Raw genomic sequence first — 21,248 nt, 5'->3', positions numbered from 1 at the left:
ACAGCCTGGTGAGGAGAAGTGCATCATGGAACAAACCAGCACCACTCTCTCAATTGGCAGGAGGGCATTTGGGGAAACAAAACTGACAGGGTCACAAAACTACACATTAACCAACGCAGCCCAGTGTGGTGAGTTGCATTGTGGGTAACGTAGTTGTATCATGTGATGTCACGTGAGCACACATGCTCATTAATAGGCAAAAAATAAATAAATGGGTGTGTGATATATCAAAACATTCAACGCAGTGTGAATTAGAGATCAAGAGGCATCAAACAGCGAAATATGCCAAATCTGCAAACTCTGGCAACACCGTTATGTGAAATTCCAAAATGTGACCAGTAACGTTGTGATGTTACTGGTCCCACTCCATTATAAAAAAAACACGATACACTGTCCAGAACATGACATGAGATTGTCCTCTTAGCAAAACAAGCATTCCGATTTTCATCTTTATGGTACAGCTAATAAAGAGGTGGAGGCTCACTGCATATTCTTACTAATGGCAGGTTATTGCAGTTGTGTCCGCTAGGGGCGCCTCGAGACTGCAGGCTGCAGTCCAAATGGTTTCACACGCCCTACAGTTTTGTATAAAACCGCACTGCATCCTGTAAGCCAGAGTGGCTCATACACCCTTTGTAGTGCAGCTGTATTTCCAGTAGGGAGGTATTTGGCATTCATCCATGGAGTAAACCGGCATAAGATGCAGAGTTGCACCTCAACACCCCTTTACCTCCTCACACAGTCTGAAGAGACCGAGAAAGTAAGAAACCCAGCTCAGCTCCAGCACTGCAGACAGACATGGCCACTAGCACAGGTGCGTACACATTCAATGTACACTCCAAATAATTTATATTCTTTACTTTGTAGTGTATAGATTTTGTATAAATTATTATTTATTTTTTTTGCATGGTCAGCATTTCTGCATGATGCATAACTTTATTTTGTTGTATAAAACATGCATTCCTTTACATTTCATTATGCAATTATGTCCTAAAATGATAATAGTTTGCAAAACTACTATAGAAATTGTATTTAATTATAAAATAGGTAATGCAATTATTATGAAATGTGTTTTGTGGTTTTTTTTTAGAACAATTTTTTTTTTATTTCAAAAAAATGTAAATAAAAAATTATATATATGAATATATATATATATATATAAAGTTTAATTGAATTTATTTATTTTTTTAAAGAAGAAAATGAAAAGAAATTGTATGTGTCAAGGCTGTTACTGTTATCAACATCCTTGGAAAGAAAAAAAATTAATCTAATTGATTTTTGTTGCATTTTAAACTCCGTCGACATGTTGCACTATACAGCTCCTCAATTCAATTCATTCCAGGTCAATATTTAACATATAAACCTTACCTGCATTTATGTATGATAATATTTTTGCACAAGGACACGTTATTAAATGCAGTCCCACCCTGCCTGAGCATCTCATAATAAATCTGCGCTCCCAGGACTCAAGCCTGAACCTTATCCCGAATGAATGCCGAGCACAGCGCATGCGCGTTTTCGCTATGCAGACACTGCGTACTTGAGGGACTCATTTCGCTGAGAGCGCAAACCCCTCCCTCAATGCAGCTGATCGATACAGCAAACTGCTCGGGTGCGTAAAAGAAAAAAAAAGAGCTGCTGTGTGGAGATCTTTCTTCTCCAGTTACCTCAAGCGTGATCACTACAGTGACTTCTTTGTTCCCCAGTTTCCAAATATTAAAAGCTGCACATGATGTAGAAGAGGTGCATCTACAATTAGCAGTTTTGATGCAGCATTTCTCTTCCACCTGCTGCAGTAAGCTAATGTGGTTTTTGGTTGGCCATTACGGTGGTACAGTGGTACCACCCTCTGTTTGGAATCCGATCTTAGGTCGAAGTTTCGCATGTCCAGAGTCTCGTGTTTCCTCCTGGTTTTCTCGAAAAAACATGCCAGTGGTTGGACAGGCTATGCTAAATTACCCAAGTCTACATATGAAGGCATGCATAAAGGTTTTTTCTGTCCTGGCTCTTTGAGGTTGTCAGACAGCCGAGTCACTAGCTGTCTTCAAACAAAGACTAAAGTCCTCTTAACCCAGCACATGATTGATGATTGACATGATTTATTAAAGTAGCAGAGACCTTTATTCAGAGTAAGTAGAGAGATCTCCCGAGAGTAAGTAGAGAGATCTCCCATGTGTTAACAACTTAGCTACCACTTTTCATGCATAAACATATGGCTTGATTAACTAGCATGGAGATTATTCATTTTTTTTTTTTAAAAGGATTTGGGTTTTAACTACAAAGTACTCACTCATGCAATATAAATAACCCTAGAATCTATCACTGTCACGTTGAAAACGGTCCGCAAAGAGTAATAAATGGCTTAGTAAATTCACAACCGTGAACTATTGCTAAACACTTTTATGTATATGTATGTTTATTAAAGCTGCCAGTCGATTAGGATATTAAATCGCGATTAATCGCATAGTTGTCATAAGTTAACTCACGATTCATCTCAACTTAATCGCACATTTTGTATCTGTTCTAAATCTACCTTAAATGAATACCTTTCAAGTTTTTAATACTCTAATCAACAAATACAGATGCTGTATGTTTATCATTAGTGAAACCAGACTCAACATAGAGCACAAAGACAAAAATATTCTTGTAAATGTTTAAAGGTAGTTATGGGGTTTTTAATTACGTAAATCAACAAAACACCAAGCGGAACTTTTGCTATGTTTCCACACGGACGCTATTAATTGCCGGATGTGTGCATCAAGGTGGATTTTTGGTTGGGGAATACGGATATAAGTCTCTCCATTACCACAGTAGATGCGGGTAATGCACTACTTAAGAATGCGAGCCGCCGATAAAGAGGAAGAAAAGAATCACGGCGGAATTTGGAGCTTGATTTGAGACTTGGTGCATCAGTAAAACAAATGTTTAGCGGTTTCAAAAAAATAGTTTTTCGCTGGAGTTTATTCTTTTCTTTACTCAAATATAAAAAAAGGACGTCGTGAATAAATGTGTGTTGTGTTGAAAGTTTTAATTTAGCTTATTTATTGATTATTTATTTATTTATTTTGATTTTTAATAAAAACAGTCACAGAAATGCACGCTGCATTAATCGCATGCTAATAAAATAAGCGTTATTAACGTGTTTATTTTTAAGCCTAATATTTATAGATATTGCTATATTTGATATTGCTATATTTTTCATGACCAATCTGTTTGTCTATGTACTGTATTTGTCAGATGGATGGATGGATGGATGGATGGATGGATGGATGGAAGTGTGAGGGTGTGATGTGATACTGCAGAGTATTTTCTCTGTAAACTAATGCCATTGTATTAATTTGTGGACTGCAAGCAATGCCGCTGATATGTTTAAACATTCCAGGATTGCTGCTGTTCCTGATACACACACACACACACACACACACACACACACACGCGCAATAAAACATTGTCCCTATGGTAGAGCCCAGTCTAGAATCCTAACAGCAAGGGATACAAACCCTTTTTCACACAGAATATGTGCTGATTCCGTATATTACAGATAATCTTCAATGGTGGCTAAGGGAACTGTCAGATTGCGTTAGTGAGCATTAGTAAGTGTGCAAAGTGAGTCAGTTTTTTAAGACTAATAAAAGTATAAATGTACAAAATGCTGTAGGATTGGTGTATCAAAATCACTTTTGCCATTACTATAATAAGTGTATTCTTTAGCAGCTCAGTGTAGGTGCTCAGGCATTATTCCGTTCCTATCGGAAATGTGGAGCTACATTCTGGGGCTTTCAGCACCATCTAGTGAGGAATACAGAAACTCTGTCTAAACACCAAATAAACACTATATAGACAAAAGCTTTTAAATACCAGACTATAAGATTGGTATGTACATTTTGAACATCCTATTCCACATTGAGTTCATATTTAGGTGAGGTGAGGGGGCCTGGGGTGCAGTCAGTGTTCCAGTTCATCCTAAAGGTGTTCAATAGGGTTGAGCTTAATAGGAGGCCACTAAAGATCTTCCACTCCAACCCATGTAAAACATATCTTCATGAAGCTGGCTTTGTGAATTGACATGCTGGAACAGGTTTGGGTTTCCTAAGTTCAAGTGAATGGAAGATTTCATGCTCAGCATCCAAAGACATCCTGTACAATTGTGTCCAATCAAGTCAAGTATCCCAATACTTTTGTCTCTATGGTGTGATACTGATACTAGTGCCAGTTTGCACTCCTTTGTTTGACAGTGTTAAGTAATGAAGCAAACAACATATGCTTTGGCACTAAACTGAGCTCAGGCTTGAAGGAAACTGCATCTGTAATGTGGTGATCTGAAAACCCGAAATGCTCACACCCCCATAACACAATGTTGTCAATATTGCGACTTCATATTTTCCAATGCTATTTTAAATATCTTTTGATTTTTTATTTTTTATTCTTTCTGCTTAGAGTCGGTGTGGGCGGACCAGAGTGCCTTCGATTATGGTATGTAGTAAATAATAATAATAAAAAAAAAACCAGATAAATGAATATAACTTTACAGAAAAAATATTCAATAAACTAAATACTCAAATCTTTTTCTGTGTACTGTTAGGACTGTGTATATAGGCATTATATGGCACAGTGAATATGAAAAAATAAAGCACTGAGGCATATAGCTGTGTGCCACTTTATTTCATACCAAACTTGACTCTCACCCGTTTCATTGATTCCAGATTATGAGACTGTGCAAACCACTGGTCTGATTCTCGCCGTGGTAATGTTTGTATCCGGAATCCTCATAGCCCTGAGTAAGTTGATCCGAGGATGTATATATACTATTATAGTGTCTATATACAGGTATACAGCTGTTCCAGTAGTTGTACAAATACAGAAATGCAGGACATTTGATATTGGACAGGTTTTCTCATTTGTAGGTTTTCAGGCCACTATGTTATTAACCAAATATATATGGACAATATATATAATATATGGACAATGTTTGTGAATTCCTGGCCATAAGATGGGAACGTCCCAATACTTTTTTTTCTCCATATAGCGTGGCTAACAGCCATTAACCCATAGGTTATCGGTTAATATAATTACCCATTTTTAATTTTTTTTAGTTCATCACAGAGCAGTTCAATGGGATTTAGGTGCAGAAACTTGGCAGGCTTAGCCCGCCCAAATTTGTGTCTAACTTCTGGGTGGCAGCCTACAGTCAATGAACAATGATCTGTCTGTAACAGTCCTATCCAAAGCCTCGCCTCTAAACAAAACCCTGCCCATGCAGCACAGTACAGTTTTTCATTTTTACCTCACAATACTTTCAGTTCGACATCCTTACAAGCTTTAGCTCCATACAGCCTTTATTTTTTTTTAAATGTTTGTCCACTTTTCTCAGTTTGTCATTGTTGTGCAGCAGCTAACATTCAATTTTATTACACTTTATTCAACTGCCGTTACACCCTGATGTGATGTATGTTTTTTTTAAAGCCTATAAGGGAGTCTTGTGCTGCATGTATCTGTAGCGATGCTACTTCCTGCACCTCAGAGGCTACGGCTAATTTCAGTTTACCCTCCAAAAGCCCTGTTCCTCCTCAGTACTCAACAAGTGCCCCAAAGCAGACCATCTCTTAGTTGTTTCAGCCTCAGTTCAGGCGGTTTGCGATTTAATAAAGACGTAAGCCAAGCCAATATTAGCTAATAACCCAAAGCGTGCCCAAACCCAAAGTTGCAGTTGGTTATAAAGTAAGAAGAAATTCATTCATTCATTCATTCATTTTTGTAAATTGTAAAAAGATAACCATTTTTATAAAAAAAGTGGCAAAAAAAAGAGAAGTGGTTATATAACTTTTGGATACTGTCTGAAGAAATTTGGAACTTCTTTTTATCGAATGTGCTGATTTTGTACTGGTCTTTGCAAATAGGCTTGATAAGTTTAGGGTTTAGAAATTAAATTAATTTGAGAATTAATATGATCCAATAAAAACAAGATTCATGAATTTTCAAGTTAAAATACAGTTGTTTTTATGATCATGATATGTTTGGTTTTAGTTTGAATTGGGTTTTTTTCTAATTTTGTAAATATTAGTTATGCAGAGAACTGGTTTAGGTGTTGGGGCCACTACCACTGATTATATTGTACGTGCACCCAATGGTTCCGATTAGCCATTTGGAATGGTAGCCATGTTGGTTCAGGATTCCTTTCACCTGGAACAAGTCTCCAGATTCTCTGCTCCAAAACAACCCCCAATTCCGCCTCTATGTTTGGCTGTGGGTGTGAGGAAGTCTGCTAATATTTTTTCCTGTTCTCCATCGTACATCAGTTCTGTTAGAGCCAGAAATGCCACATGTGGACTCATCGGTCCACAGAACCATCTTCCATGCATTCACTGTCCAATGCATTTTCAAAAGGGAAAAGACTTTCACAGGCTCTGAATAAGAGAAATAAAATCGCACATTTTTTTTTATCCTTTATTGAAAAAATTTAATATAAACGCCTCTGACACACAACTTACTCCATCATCGTTCCTTTAAGAAATTCGTAATCATGATTTAAACCTATCAATATTTTAATCTTTCTTTTTTTTTTTTTTTTGTCTCTTATCAGGTAAAAAATTCAAATGTTCAAAGTCGTCCAAGTAAGACTCGTGCATCCAAACCGAAAAGCCTGCTCTATGCATGCGGTAATGACTTGGAAAATAAAGACGAGGAGACGTAACGAGAGAAAGGATGCTCACCCAGAAGACTATCCGCTCAAATGCATCCACTGGGTTAACGGCTTGCTGACAGTTTCTCTTTTATCCTAAAACACTGCCTATCCATCACAAGAACTGTATTAAAAAGTGACCTTCGGTGGAAGTCAGGGTTTAAAAGCATCTTACCTGGCAACACCGGGGCAGAATGAATACACCCAAGCTGTGGTGATGAATTATAGAAAACGCTATATGGAAACAGTGTCGCACTTTTTCCATAAAGCATTTCTGATCTCTTTTGGATAGACAGTGTGTGTGTGTATGTGTGTATGTGTGTGTGTGTGTGTGTGTGTGTGTGTGTGTGTGTGTGTGTGTGTGTGTGTGTGTGTGTGTGTATGCGATGCTGAAATGCGGTGCATGCTGGAATCTCAGCGCCTGAAAACTCCCTCTATTTGTTCTCTAACTCGTTGATATTATCGCATTAGAATTCAGCCGCATTGTGCTGTGGTACTAATGGTAGCGATGCTACTACTGCAATTTTGTATAATCTATTTTGCATTAAGGTCTTGTGCTGGATTTTTGCATGTTCCCTGTATGAATGTTTAGAACGCAGGCGCATTCGTAGGTTCCTTGTGTCTTTTCTACGAGGGCATCTTAACATCTGCTCCAAATTTTTTCCTGCAGGTCGAGTCCTATGGAACGGCTTCCGTCCCCCCAAACAGAGGGTAAGCTCTAAATCCCAAACCATATCACATACTATCTTCCGACTGGGCCATCATTTATTTATTCTGTTTTTTTTTCTTCTTCCTCCTTTCAGTTCCCACACAGTCAGTATAGAGACTGTGCCTTTGGAGAAGAACATCAGAAGAGCTGCATGGGATCGGTCGGATTTGAAGGCTTCTCAGTTTCTTTCGTCGGACATGTCAGAGTTTGTTCAGGATTTTTGTTGTTGCAGGTTGTTCCTTATCTAATTGTTTCACACTTAATACTCATCGATTGATTGATTGTTTTTCATGCACAGGGTTCTTAATGCACATATACAGGTGAATGAGTGAGTGGGATCCCATTTTTCTTTCATTTGTCTGATATTTAGTCTATTAAACTTCCTCCTCTTGTCCTATTTTCATGTTTTGATACCTCCGGATTGATCAGCATGACTCCTTCTGTGTATATATATATATATATATATATATATATATATATATATATATATATATATCCTAATGTTTAAGCTGTCATACTAACAGCATCATTTGGGAATAATATGATATGACGATACCCAAATATATGCAGGAGAATACTCCTTATAACCTTCAACCCAAGGCTTCTACTAAAGAACAATGCTTGGATTCTGATACATATGATTAGCATGTAAAAAAAAAAATAAAAAAAATTTGGACATTTTGTTTAATAACATTAGAGCATTGACAAATCAAGAATCGTCGTGATATCCATAATCCTAAACCAGATGAATGACTTAAACAAAAGTTGTGCACCTCGATTAAATAAAACAAAACCACACGTTTGAAAAGCACATTTCTTTTTTTAATGCCATTGCAGAAGCTTGAACTGTGTCATTCATTACGTCAATGTGATACATTCGAACAGGACCTTTTGTTTTTATTTTTTTTGCAGTGTTGATGTCATTTAATAAAGAAAAATACAGAACAAGTACTCGGTGTTTGGCTACCCCTTACACGAAACGCTCAACCAGTTCTGATAAACTAACAATCATTTCACTCGGTTTTCAAAGGAAGTGACAGTATCGTGTTATTCCCCCTTATTTGAATTACAAGGAATTACTGAAGTCCCAGACACCCAATGATTCACATGAAATAATACCCTTAACCATTCCCACACTTTGGCCATTTTATTTTAAGACTCTCTTTTTTGGTTTTTACTGATGTCTATATCAAGTTCAATACATATAGTGATATTGTTCTAATTCTACTCTTGCTATGTTGTCAATATGAAATCACATCATTGCCTGTCTGTCAACTGGAGAGGTGACTACCAAACTGAGGTCAACATAAAAAAAAAAAAAAGCGTGACATTTTTACCTTCTATGTAATGACTCATCATAACACACTCACATTTGCTCTTTAAACGATGAGCTCTGCGTAACCTATCAGCGATCACGGTACCAACCACAAAGGTTAAACGGAGCTTGCATATAATTTATCCCTGAGTCAAACATGACATAATTGAAAAAATAAAATAAATAAATTGTAACATACCATAACACTGATGCAGTGTAATGTAACTCCAAACCAATATGGTTCATAAAAAAAAAAAAAAAAAAAACACAGTAGGAAATTTGCGTCAAATACAAACGATTTCACAGAAATCACATTCTCATGAGTATTATCTTCTGCAATAAAATGCATTCAAACACTCGAGCGAGACGAATAGAAGTAAAATCACCTCATAAGAGGATACTAGTCATACAATTATAAAATCAAGATCTGAATTCAGTCAAGGAAAAGAAGGCAAAGGAGGGCGGGTTTTTCAGCTACTGCATTTTCTGTTGTGATGTGTTATATTTTTTTGTTTATGATCAGATTAAATTCGAATCACGTTTCTGCCTTGTTTTCCCTTGAGTGAATGTAAGATTCCCTATAAGAAGTAAAGGGAGACATGTTGGGACTGGAAAGCAGTCCTGGTCACTCTTGGTCCTGTAAGGATGTGATACGCCGTCTAGAGGCATTTCTCTTCTTTAAGATGAGCTTAAGCTGAGGGTTAAAAAAAAAAAAGAGGTTTGTCAGTAAGCTGCTGTAAATGAAAAACTATATTCAATCACAGTTTTAACCATTTGGACTGTCAAAATGATATACTGAAAGTTTCACAGATGCATATAGTTTACATACAATTATTTGAGATTAGGGGATTAGCCCCTCTCAATACTTCCTACTGTCAAATAGAAACTATATGGACAAAGGTATTGGGACACCTGATATTTTTTCCCAGCCATTTGTGGTTCTTCCGCAAACTGTAACCACAAACGATACAGGCTGTTCCAGCATAACAATACCCCTGTACACAAAGCCAGCTCCATAAAGACATGCTTTAGATGGGTTAAAGTGGAAGATCTCGAGTGGCCTGCTAAAGAGCTCTAAATGCACCCCAGGCCTCCTCCCAGAAAAGTGGAGATTATTCTAACAGCAAATGGGAACTAAATGTGGAACGGGATGTTTAGAAAGCAATGAGTATTGCACTAAATGGAGATAATGGCATTCTACAGTTACTAATGTAAATCATCTATATCTATACGTTTTTATTGTATCTACATCATTAACTTCATATGGGTGAGTCCAGTTTGTCCGTTTCGTTTGTTGTATGATTACATTCTCTTAATTTTCTTAATTCTCTTCGATTAGAGGCTACTTTGCAGCCGCAGATGGTTCCACATATAGTAAACAGCCTAAAGATCCATGAAGTTACTGAGCAACTCAAGAACTCTGAGGATGGATTTGGGCTGTAATTAATATCCACAGTCTACTACAATGGCTCAAGGCTCCAGGTTGCATTTAATCACTGCACACTTTGACAATGATGAAACTGTAATGTATGGACATTTGGTGCCACCCAGATGAGGACGGGGTTCCCTTCTGATACTGGTTCCTCTCAAGGATTTTTCCTTATGCCATTTCAGGGAGTTTTTCTATGCCAAAGATACCACTGGCTCACTATGCCAAAGTTACCACTGGCAGACTGCTTTGAGACCGTCTATTATTAGAAGTAATAGAAGAAGCACGTGCTTCCCGCAAAAAAAAGGTAAGATACACCAATACAACTTGCAATGACTAATGTTAAAAAAAAAAAGGAAATAAATAGTAATAGAAGAAGCACGTGCTTCCCGCAAAAAAAAGGTAAGATACACCAATACAACTTGCAATGACTAATGTTAAAAAAAAAAAGGAAATAAATAAATGCCACTGTAGAAGCATTCATATTTCATACTTTTTTTCTTTCTTCTGATTTTCTCTTTCATTTTGTCTTGGACAATTCCTAAACTCCAAAATCCTCCCCACCCTCTTTCACATACATGAGCTCACAGAAACACATGATTGTTTATTGTGTGTGTGATTGATCGCAGAGGGAAAAAATGTGTCATCCTCCCGGCTGATTTTTTGGATAATGGGGTGAAATGATTTTCTGTTGCGGCAAAAAAAAAAAATAAACAATCTACGTTTTTTTAATGCCATTTTAATATTAGGTTTTTGGGAAACACATTGGCTGAGGCCTGAAAGAAAACTGTTAGGCAAGCCAGATTTATACATTTAAACCTATCTAAAGAGCGTATTATTATCATAACAACAGGAGCTAGCTGGAGTCTGTGCTCACCTTTTCTCCTTGTTCTCCATTTTGGAGCAGATGTACAGGCTGGTCGTTCTCCAGGTTGCGGATGCTCGGATCGGCTCCTTTGTTAAGCAGCAGTCTGATCAGTTCCTCCTGATATGGGCTTCCATGTAAACCTGCTGCCATGTGCAAGGCTGTGTGTCCGTGAGCCTGGGTAAAAAAAAAAATTACAAGGTGCTATATACACACACACACAGACACACACACAGTAATTTATTGATTATTAGTCCATATACTATTTCTATATTGATCTATTTCTATATCATATTTTATACTATACCAAAGAGTCAAGATAGAGAGATAGACACAAGATCAGGTGAAGACACAAGATCTCGGTACAAAATACACCGATCAGGCATAACATTATGACCTTTATTGACCATGTCGATGGTTCAACACAGTTCCTTTGTTGGACCACTTTTGATAGATACTCCCCACTGCAATACCTCACAAGAGCCGCAGTTTTGGAGATGCTCTGACGTCTAGCCATCACAATTTGGCTCTTGTCAAACTCGCTCAAATCCTTAAGCTTGCCCATTTTTCCTGCTTCTAAAGCATCAACTTTGAGGACAGACTTTCTGCCTAATACTGTATATCCCAACTGCTAACAGGGGGCCATGATGAAAATGTTATGCCTGGTTGACATATGCAAAAAAAACACAAAAAAAAGCAGACCGTTACCTTCATGTTGATAAAGGCCTGCATGTCAGGCATCTGTTCTCTCAGGAAAAAATGAACCAGCTGGATATTTCCCTCTTTCACAGCCAGGTGGAGGGCGGTCTTATTGCTTTTGATTTCCTGAGAACGAAGGGTGAAATCAAAGTCAGAGTCATAACGAAACCAACACCGAAATCACTTTCGGTTAAATTTCCAGGAGTCTAAAAATGAAATACAGCTGAAGGATTATGTCTGTTTCCGACATATGAGCTGAATAAATGCCCAGGATTTACATGCACATGTTATTCCAGTCACCAAGTCCAGACTAGATAAACGTTTTCGTGTCGTACAGTGTTTTCAGCAGACCAATAAAATGGCTAAAGCAGAATATCACCTGGCTGAGCAGGGAAGCGCCTGCGTCCAGTAGCAGATGCAGGCAAGCGAGTTTATTTTCGTCTTGGGATTGCAGATTGCCATCATGTAGCCAAGCAGGGGATGAGGAGCTGGAAGCAAGAGCCTTCATTGTGGCATTGTGAGAGATCACTGCACAGTGCAATGGTGTTAGACCTAAAAGAGAGTCAAACGAGAATCAGACCAAAGCAGATTTGTCTTATATTTCCCACATTTAATATTACTGTTTACCTACAATACACTTTTATAACTTTACTTACAATATACCTGATGGATTAAAATGGTTTACCTTCAAAATTGCGAGCCTCCAGGTCCACGCCATGTTCCATAGAGAGGATAACCTGTAAATTGTGACATGTAGATATCAGTGTTTTTGGTCTACACACAGTTTGAACATGGAGGAAATAAAAACTGTTAAAGTTGCATTTCTAATTATTGATATTATACACACCCTGTAGACTAACTGATAACAAACATTATGGTTCGAAAACAAAACTTTCGCCAAACTAACATTGAGCAGCTTGTGTAGTTTGCTAATTCTTTAGATGAAGATAAAATATTTTTATGGTTTTTATTACGTTTATTTATAATAATTATATCCTGTATACATTCACAAATTTAGATACTCTGGGCGCTGACTACAATATCATTGACGGGGCATTGCCCAATGTTTGAGAGGGAATGTTGGGTGTTGAATGTGAGATGATAAAGGTTGGATGGTGGAGGATGACGATTGGGTGATGAGTGTTGGATGATGAAGGTTAAATGATGAAAGTTGGTGGAGGATGATAAAGTATTAGATGATGAATGAATGATGAAGGTTGGATGGATGTTGAATGTTAGATGATGGAGATTAGATGATAAAAGGTTGTATAATGAAGATTGGATGTTGAATCTTAGATGATGAATGAATGATGCAGGTTGGATGTTGAATGTTAGATATTAAATGTTAGATGATGATTGAATGATGAAGGTTGGATGGGTGTTGAATGTTAGATGATGAAGATTGGATAATAAAAGGTTGAATGCTGAATGTTGGATGTTGAATGTTGGATGTTGAATGTTAGATGTTAAATGTTAGATGATGATTGAATGATGAAGGTTGAATGCTGAATGTTGGATGATGAAGATTGGATGTTGAATGTTGGATGATAATTGTATGATGAAGATTGGATGATGAAGTTTCTATACTATTGAATGTGCTGTTTTTAGGGTGTGAGCTAGAGACGTGCAAACGACGGAAGTTCTGCCCCGCCCCAGCAAAAATATATATTTTTTTCTGCTTCCGCCCGCAATATTTAAGTGTTGTCCTTTTTTTTTGTTTTTTTTTTACAAATTTTAAGATTAATAAAAAAAAAAACGGAAAATTAACAAACATATTTCGTTTTATTAGGATTAGAATTTTTGTGTAAATAATGAACATGAACATGAACAAGAAACTTTTCAGAACATAGCGTGAGCTCACCTTCATGACCTGCGGAAAGCCATATGTGGCTGCCAGGTGCAGTGCAGTTTGGCCCTTGATGTCACAGATGCTGATATCAGCCCCCAGTGTGAGCAGGTCCTGCACAATCTCTGGCTGATTGGCCGTCACTGCTACCAGCAATGCAGTCTAAGATACAACGGCATGACATGATTTCACTAAGCAAAGCAACCAGCAAAAATGGCCAGCGCATTAAAGATGTCAGAAACACCTGTATTAAAGAAGATCAAATCCTTCTGGCTTTTATAATTGAATACGTTTTGCCTATGCAATACAAATATTGAAATCAGTCCTTTATTTCAAACAAATTGACACCCTGTCATTCTTAGTTACATCATTAAAGAAATATTAAATACAAACAAAAAGACAGGCGGCTAACCCAAATACATTTAAATAGAGAGAGAAAAAAAAACAAAAAACGAGTTGTATAACTACAAAGAATTGCTGCCATATAAAAGCGTGGTGCAGAAGCCAGAATTGATATTACTGAACGAGTTTATGCATATTTTGGCCTTTTCAGATACTGTAACTCTGCTAGCTTTACTGCTAAATAATATCCTTTTATTCTTGTAGATGTGAGTCAAGAGTACTTCCGCTCCTGCCTCTGTGAAATTCTTTTTTTTTTTTTTTGCCATATTAGCAGTCATTTCGTGCTTTCCGCTCAGAGAGTGTTGCCATTTATGAAGTTTTGTGGGTGGTATTCAAAGAAAATCACCCGTGCTGTGTGCACGCCGGGTGACGGACTCACGTGAATTCGAAGAAAATAGAAATGTTCCTAAACTCCTTTCAATTTGTCAGAAACTTTGTTTGGTTTCGTTTTACTTAAAATTGACAAATGAGGCTCAGCGTGCGTTTTACCTTTCCCCTGTGCTCCTTCGTGTCCAATTTGCCGAGCTCCTGCAGTTTTTCCGCTGCAGCGAAGGCGTATTCCCTCTCACCCTTAGCAGTGTATATGTGCAGAATTCTAAATGAAGCACAAAACACCACTGCTGTGTTAGACCGGGTTGTGATGCTACGGCTAATGTTATCAGAAAGAAAACAATGAAAAGTGCTATGTTTCCAATATTCATTCCTTAATATATTGTTCATGATTAAAAACAGATTCTCAATAGCAGAGTGTTAGAATAAGCAAATATTGGCATTAAGGTTTCATTTTTTAAATCACGTTTTCAGTCGACAGCACGTCTAACCATAACAGTCACACGCTGTGTGGTCTAAACACGACCAGGTGCAACTCTGCATACTTTGCTTCTTAGATAAATTTAGGTTTAATGAAAAAAAAAAGCAAAAGTGCTGCAGTCCTACCATTTTCTATATAAAAGATAAAAAGATCTGGAAGAGCATTTTGTTGCCCATCACTCACGTGTCTCCATCATCGTCCTTCCATGTGGTTCTGGTGTAGTCCATGTTCTGCAGTGAGAGCCGTGCCTTATCCAGCAAAGCCATGTCCATGTTCATCTGGGGTCTAACTGACAGACCGCAGGGCCCCACAGATTCCTGAAGTCTGGTACCAGGGGGCCACACGTAACTAGAGCTTGGAACGCTCATACCCTGGGCACTAAGGTCATCGCTGGCAATAGACATGCCCGAGGTCACGGAACACTCTGCACTGGGCTGCTGAAGCAAAAAGATTTGACTTTGGATGTTGGATTTGAACTCAACATTTCTTCTTAATATTTGTATTAAATATCCTACGAATATTAAATACCAGTGGTGGACGAAGTATAATGACTATGTACTTAAAGTAGAGACACACGGGTAAAATATGACTCCAGTAAAAGTGCTCCTTTTAAACTTTCACTTGGGTGAAAGCAAAGCATTATAATTTATTACGGCTATAAATGTTCCCATTATCATTTCTGTCAAGAATCTTTGCTCAACTCAGTTTATGTAAAAAAAAAGACTCTTGGTGCACAAATCTATAAATAGAATTGCATTAATATATCTGCATTAAGATATCTATTTAAATGATCATGAACCCCAAAACAACTTTTGCCTACTTAAGAAAAAACATGCAAATGAAGTCACGGGTGTTGTGGCGAGTTCGAGTCAGGAGTTTCATTTATCGTTTATTCCCCTCAAAATGTTCTGCTTGCTGTTGAACTGACGCTGAACTGTACGTTGGTGCTAAGTAGACACCACCAAGCGCCAATCAGAACAAGTTTAAAACAGTGCGCTACCCTGATTGGTGGATTGTTGCGCGCTTGACTTGAAAATCTCCCCAAACGTACTTAAGTACAGTATCGAGTTACAGTTACTTCGTAGTCCACCACTTCTCGATACATCAAACACAAAATATATCGTAGACAATGTGCGAGACTTACGAAATGCTGTCCGATCTGCAAGCTCTGATTGGGGTCCTGCAGTCCGAGAGCGTTATAACTGGAAAGCTGAGGCTCCATTGCGGGTAAGGGGGAGCTAAAACTCGAAGGAGATTGGAAGCTCAGAGCACCTGTGGAGTCCTGGTGGTAATTCAGGCATACTGAGGAGAAAGGGATGCACTCCTGAAAACCGGGGGATTGGGGCTGAATAGCTGCGTCCCACCGATGATGAAAGTCATATCTCATGGCTGCCATGTCTGAGAAGCTGCTGTTTGCACCTGTGGAGAAATTACACTCTTTTGTATTATTACTATTAACACCAGAAATCAATCTGCAAGTCTCGAAGTAACCATTGAATTGTATGTTTTGAGGAATGATTTGAGTATGAAGAGGGTGCCCTTACCGGCAGAGAGATCTGATGTTGAAACCTAATGAGGAGAAAGATCAGATTAGGATTGACTTTCGTAAGCTTTCCTCAGTCTAAATGGAAATGAAGGCGACCTCGTCCTGAAATGGTTTTCTGATCAGCATGTACTCACTGGGATTGGCACAGGAGCAGCAGCACCAGCAGCACCAGCAGCAGTGTTATTAATCACAGAGGAACAGGACGGAGGTGCTGAAGACGTCTCTCGCTTTCTCTTCTGCTCCAGGAGCTTCTTCACTGTAGGCAGCGTGTAACACGGCTTCTCCTTTGGCGCTGCGGATCGACACAAATGTAACTGAGCAATTGGTTTTTACAATTTTTTTCAACATTACCTGAAACCAATAAGCCATAAATGGATATTTGTATGAGAAAAATTCCACATATTAGATTAAGACTATCAAATGTAGCTAAAAATGCACCAATCTTGGAAGAGTCGTGGGCTTTATAGAACAACACTGATGGTCGTGATAGAAAAAAAACCATAAACAAGGAAGAGGAACGAAAACATTAGGAGAAACATGAGGCTTTACGTAAAAGACGAACAAATTCAAACATCTTGACAACCTTTTCATTACATATAAAACTAAAAATTAGTCATTTTTTCTGGTTAGTAATTCAATAAATCGAGACATTTAAAGAGTCAAGTCTTCCATGTGACACCTTGTTTTTGTTTTTGAAGAGCAATTCGTCGCGGCTTTGAGCTTCCCCCTATTTTAATCTTTTAGATTACAGATATGTTTGTGCGCTTGAAAATTTAAAAAAAGAAGTCATTTCCCTTTGTTACTCACCAAAGGAAAAAAAAGTTAAATAAGAAAAAGAAAAAAAAAAAAGAAAAAACAAATATCAGAGGGTTTCCAGTGGTCATCAGCTACAGACAGAAAGGAACATTTCTTCAAAGGCTCAACCTCGAAAACGTGAGATAAGTCTGACATTTCCATCAGAGGTGTTTCGCTCTCGTCACACAAACCATGAGGAAAAGATTCCACTAGGAAAAGAGCTAGTGAGGTCACGTCGAACCTGTTCTCCTCGACAGAAAGCCGTGGCGAATTTCGCAAAAGCATTTTTCTGTTTCCTTTGCTCCGTTACGCTCCGTGGCCAACCACATCTTCCTGCCATATTGACGTATTTGCTCTCGTAGTTTCTGTTGCTATGTCTATAGCTTACACGCAGCACTAGGTTGGCATTGCTCGAATTTACTACCGCTAACAGATGCATAGGTTTTTTAGAAGCAAAATCCTGGACCAAAAAGCTACTCTATACACCGAACCAACGTCGCCGATACCATGCCTTTTTTTTTTTTCGACGCTTGATAAGTTTCAGCGTTTGAAGTCGTGGTATTTTTAGCCTATTACATCAGTGATGTCACTTCCCTAACTGTCCCTGGTACAGAAATATGCAAGTCTAGAGCCAGGCTGAAATGAAATGGTTTTCGATTTCCATATCCCCTTTAGAGGGGAAAAAACAGCAGTTTCTCTGAAAACCACTGAAGTGAGCAACTTTCATGGCAGAGGATTTAAAGAGGAAGATGAGGCATGCTGAAGCAGGGTGGAAACTCCACTGGGCCTGGCTGGCCTTGGATAATTCCCTTTCCTATCAGCCGTTTATTTTTTATTTTTGGTTCTCGTCTCACTTTAGTTTCATTTTACTCCTACCAGCTGAAATCTTTCAAACAGTTTACCATCGCAAAATACACACACACAATTAGGTGTATATCTCCTTTACCCAGAACAAAAGAAGAGCTCTAGATTCTATACTTAGATCATCATCAGAATATCATACATACTAACCTGTTTTTTTTTTTTTTTTTTATATTCATCTATATATTTTGCATTTGGGAAGATTGCTGTGGTTTATCCTAGACCCAGAGGACACCCTCATTTAGTAATTCGAAAGAAAAATGTGAATATGAAGAATAGCATTCTTTTTTTATTCTTTATACATTGTCGGTTTTTTTATTCTGCATATAAAGAACTGACAAACCAATAGACCCCAGTGGATTTACTACAAAATAGATCCTATTTTTTTGCTATATTCTTTTGCATTTGGCTCATACTGTATAAGCAGAACTAAGTGGATGTCATATAATCAGAAGATATGATCTTTCATTAAAAAAAAAAAAAAAAAAAAAGGTATCTCAATCAGTGACTTCCAATGAGATCATCGCGATGCAGGCATGGTGACATTAAGGGTGACCAAAGATGATCTTTAAAAGCGTCACACCTTGACCCTGCAGTGTGAGGTCGTGGGCGGGTGCGCACGCGCTCTCGCTTACTCGAGAGAAAGAGATGTAGGGATGCCCTTAGCGCATTCAAAACGACGGAAATCCCTGACCAGTGAGTCACGCGCGTGGGAGGAGCGGGGATTCCGCCGATTCGGGTCCCCTGAAAACCCGAGTGGCAGCGGGGCCGCTTTACCCTACCAACCGCTGTTTAAGGCACATCCTGTTCTATCACATATTAAACGTGGCATTTCCGTCGATTACCAGGTTGAATCAGATTACTTTAAATCAATCATAGTAAAAAAAAAATAAAACAAAACAAACGAACGCTTATAAAGTGAGGTCACCCCCTTAACACACCCCCGCCCTATTCCCTGAAATAGTACAGTCCCCACCGTCGCACCTGCTGCAGTGAGGGCGTTACCATTCGCTACACTTTCCTCCCGAGAGAACGACTGAGCGGCCAAGTGTAACAAAACACACAAACCTACAGCCACAATTACTGCATCGTCCTCAGCTTCAGCCCACCTTATTATTTGTTTTTAAAGAGAAGAAGTGAAAATAAAGCTCGGAAGGGAGGGGGCAGCCTGCTAGGAGTTTCTCTGTCTTTCTGCTTTTTACGCAACATCGAGCTATGAAGCCCTACTACCGGGGGGGATCCTGACGCTGATGAAGTGTCTATTACTCACTAATGCCAGGCAAAGGCATGCTCACACACACACACACACACACACACACACACACACACACACACACACACACACAATAATAATATAATATATATAATAATAATAATAATAATGACAATAATACTACTACTACTAATATAATATAACCTTTATATAATACAATAATATATATATATATATATATATATATATATATATATATATATATATATATATATATATATATATATATATATATATAAAACAATAGGTAGGACCACTTGCAGACCTTCATTACCCTTTATTATACTACTACTACTACTAATAATAATAACAATAATAATAAAAAGAATAAGAATAAGAATAGCAGCACTTCCATCTAATTATTACCCTATAATAAAAAAATGACCTATAATAAAACAACAATATAATAAGAATAATAAGCACCTGGAGCACTTTATTACCTTATATTCAAACAATGACATTATAATTATAATTATAAAAAATTATAATTAACATGATATACATTTACATACATTTACAGGTGGGATTATTGTCACTTTAAGTGAACACTAAATGGGATCTAAAGATGCTGTAAAAACAGAAAAGAGGATACTCACATTTCTGTAAGTGCATGTCAAAACTCCTTTTTACAGCAGATTGTAGGTTTTCAGCTTTCCACACCAAATGAAACGGATTATCGAGTAGGTTAACTTCAGGACTCTTCGCGTCTGGACTGGATACTACTCTGTATTTCTTTCTTTCTTTCTTCCTTCCTTCCTCTATCTCTCTCTATCAGTGTGTTCCTGTCTCTGGCAGGTGCCGTCACTTTTCACTGTGTACATACTCACCCGCGTGTTGTAGACGATTATAGGCGGGGCCTCTGCTGCGGATGGGCGGAGCCTTCTTTTTTTTTTTGGGGGGGGGGGGGGGGGGCTCCACTGAGCATTTTTTTTTTATTTACATCCCTTTCAGATTTTTTACGATCTCAAATGGAGTTATTGTTGAAGTTATACATCAGTTGAAGTCATTTTAAAGAATAAATCTGATACATATAAACAGATTGATGATGATGATGATGATGATGAACTGTTAGAGTAGAAATTGGATTCTTTCCTGGTAGTGGTTTTTATCTGTCTTTGAGTTACTTCACGTGTTTGTTCGCATTTGAACAAGCGAAATAGGTTTTTATTTGGCTGTAATAATAATCAACTGTACTATACTAGACACTTGACCTTTCCAGCCATATGTGATTCAACCCCAAATTGTTGCTACAAAGTTATAAATTTTTTCCTTCAGTTGAATTAGGAGACCCAAAAGAAGATCTTGAGTGGTCTGCTATAAAGCTCAATCCCATTGAACACCTTTATGATAAAAGTGAATGCTGACCGCACCCCAGGCGTCCACACCTCACCAGTACCTGACTGAGCCCAAACCTCCACAAGCACATCCCAAAATCTAGTGAAGCATCTTCCCAGAAGAGTGGAGGTTATTCTAAATTAATCGTGTTATATATATATATATATATATATATATATATATATATATATATATATATATATATTAATAGCAGTCAAAAAAGGAACAAAACAGGACAAGAGCACATGGACATGAAACAATTGTTAGGCAGTCCTACTCATCACAAACTTTTTTTAAATGCTGACAAAAATTATACCATGTTTTTCATTTCTCCCTCCCTCTGCAGTCTTCTCAACATGCTCTCATATAATGCATCATCCCATCAATCTAATCTTTGAGATCAAGGTTTGAGGGCATTTCCAATTGTGTAAGATCATCCTGGAAGCTGTGATACAACCAGTTGGTTTTTTTTTTCATTTTTTGCTATGTTTGGTACCACTGATTTATCTTCAGGAAGGCATAATTATGATTCACAGGTTATACGGAAATAAGTGCACTCTCCACATTCTTTAAAGTCAAGATGGTGTATAATAATATATATGTACTATTTTGTAATTAAGGATTTTCCCCATAGCTTCCCTTATTTTATTATATACATTAAATATGATAACCAGCCAGTCATT

General features: G+C 37.8%; 3 protein-coding genes across 4 annotated transcripts in view; 1 reads left to right on the top strand and 2 right to left on the bottom strand.

Annotated features, from left to right (window-relative positions):
• Positions 1-21,248, bottom strand: part of LOC310723663 (uncharacterized protein) — a 122,486-nt gene that overhangs the window by 30,234 nt on the left and 71,004 nt on the right. The window lies entirely within an intron of this gene.
• On the top strand, positions 226-8,186 carry LOC310725256 (uncharacterized protein). The gene is made up of 5 exons (XM_083540079.1): positions 226-814; positions 4,438-4,473; positions 4,704-4,778; positions 7,350-7,390; positions 7,483-8,186. Exons 1-5 carry the CDS (start codon positions 799-801, stop codon positions 7,663-7,665), a joined length of 351 nt encoding a protein of 116 aa, XP_083396205.1. The 5' UTR covers positions 226-798; the 3' UTR covers positions 7,666-8,186.
• Positions 8,189-20,051, bottom strand: nfkbid (nuclear factor of kappa light polypeptide gene enhancer in B-cells inhibitor, delta). 2 transcript variants are annotated; one of them, XM_083537609.1, is made up of 12 exons: positions 19,827-20,051; positions 16,436-16,593; positions 16,300-16,324; positions 15,900-16,174; positions 14,939-15,192; positions 14,434-14,539; positions 13,558-13,704; positions 12,382-12,433; positions 12,076-12,248; positions 11,706-11,822; positions 11,010-11,174; positions 8,189-9,397 (listed from the first exon to the last, which is right to left on the bottom strand). In XM_083537609.1, exons 1-12 carry the CDS (start codon positions 19,840-19,842, stop codon positions 9,329-9,331), a joined length of 1,557 nt encoding a protein of 518 aa, XP_083393735.1. In that variant the 5' UTR covers positions 19,843-20,051; the 3' UTR covers positions 8,189-9,328. The 2 variants fall into 2 exon arrangements, with proteins under 2 accessions (XP_083393735.1, XP_083393736.1); XM_083537610.1 differs by having other exon boundaries at positions 14,939-15,189.

This window comes from Silurus aristotelis (assembly GCF_946808225.1).
Source record: "Silurus aristotelis genome assembly, chromosome: 1".
NCBI lineage: Eukaryota > Metazoa > Chordata > Actinopteri > Siluriformes > Siluridae > Silurus > Silurus aristotelis.
Note: the sequence above shows the minus strand (reverse complement) of the source record. Positions and strands in the feature narration are given on the sequence as shown.

What these genes read in the sequence shown, in the direction of transcription:
- nfkbid (XM_083537609.1), bottom strand. An exon ending in GGAGGCTCGCAATTTTGAAG is followed by an intron (nt 12,249 to 12,381) that starts GTAAACCATTTT and finishes ACTCTCTTTTAG; the next exon opens with GTCTAACACCATTGCACTGT. An exon ending in AGGCCTTTATCAACATGAAG is followed by an intron (nt 11,175 to 11,705) that starts GTAACGGTCTGC and finishes TTTTTTACCCAG; the next exon opens with GCTCACGGACACACAGCCTT.
- LOC310725256 (XM_083540079.1), top strand. An exon ending in CCAGAGTGCCTTCGATTATG is followed by an intron (nt 4,474 to 4,703) that starts GTATGTAGTAAA and finishes CATTGATTCCAG; the next exon opens with ATTATGAGACTGTGCAAACC. An exon ending in CGGAATCCTCATAGCCCTGA is followed by an intron (nt 4,779 to 7,349) that starts GTAAGTTGATCC and finishes TTTTTCCTGCAG; the next exon opens with GTCGAGTCCTATGGAACGGC.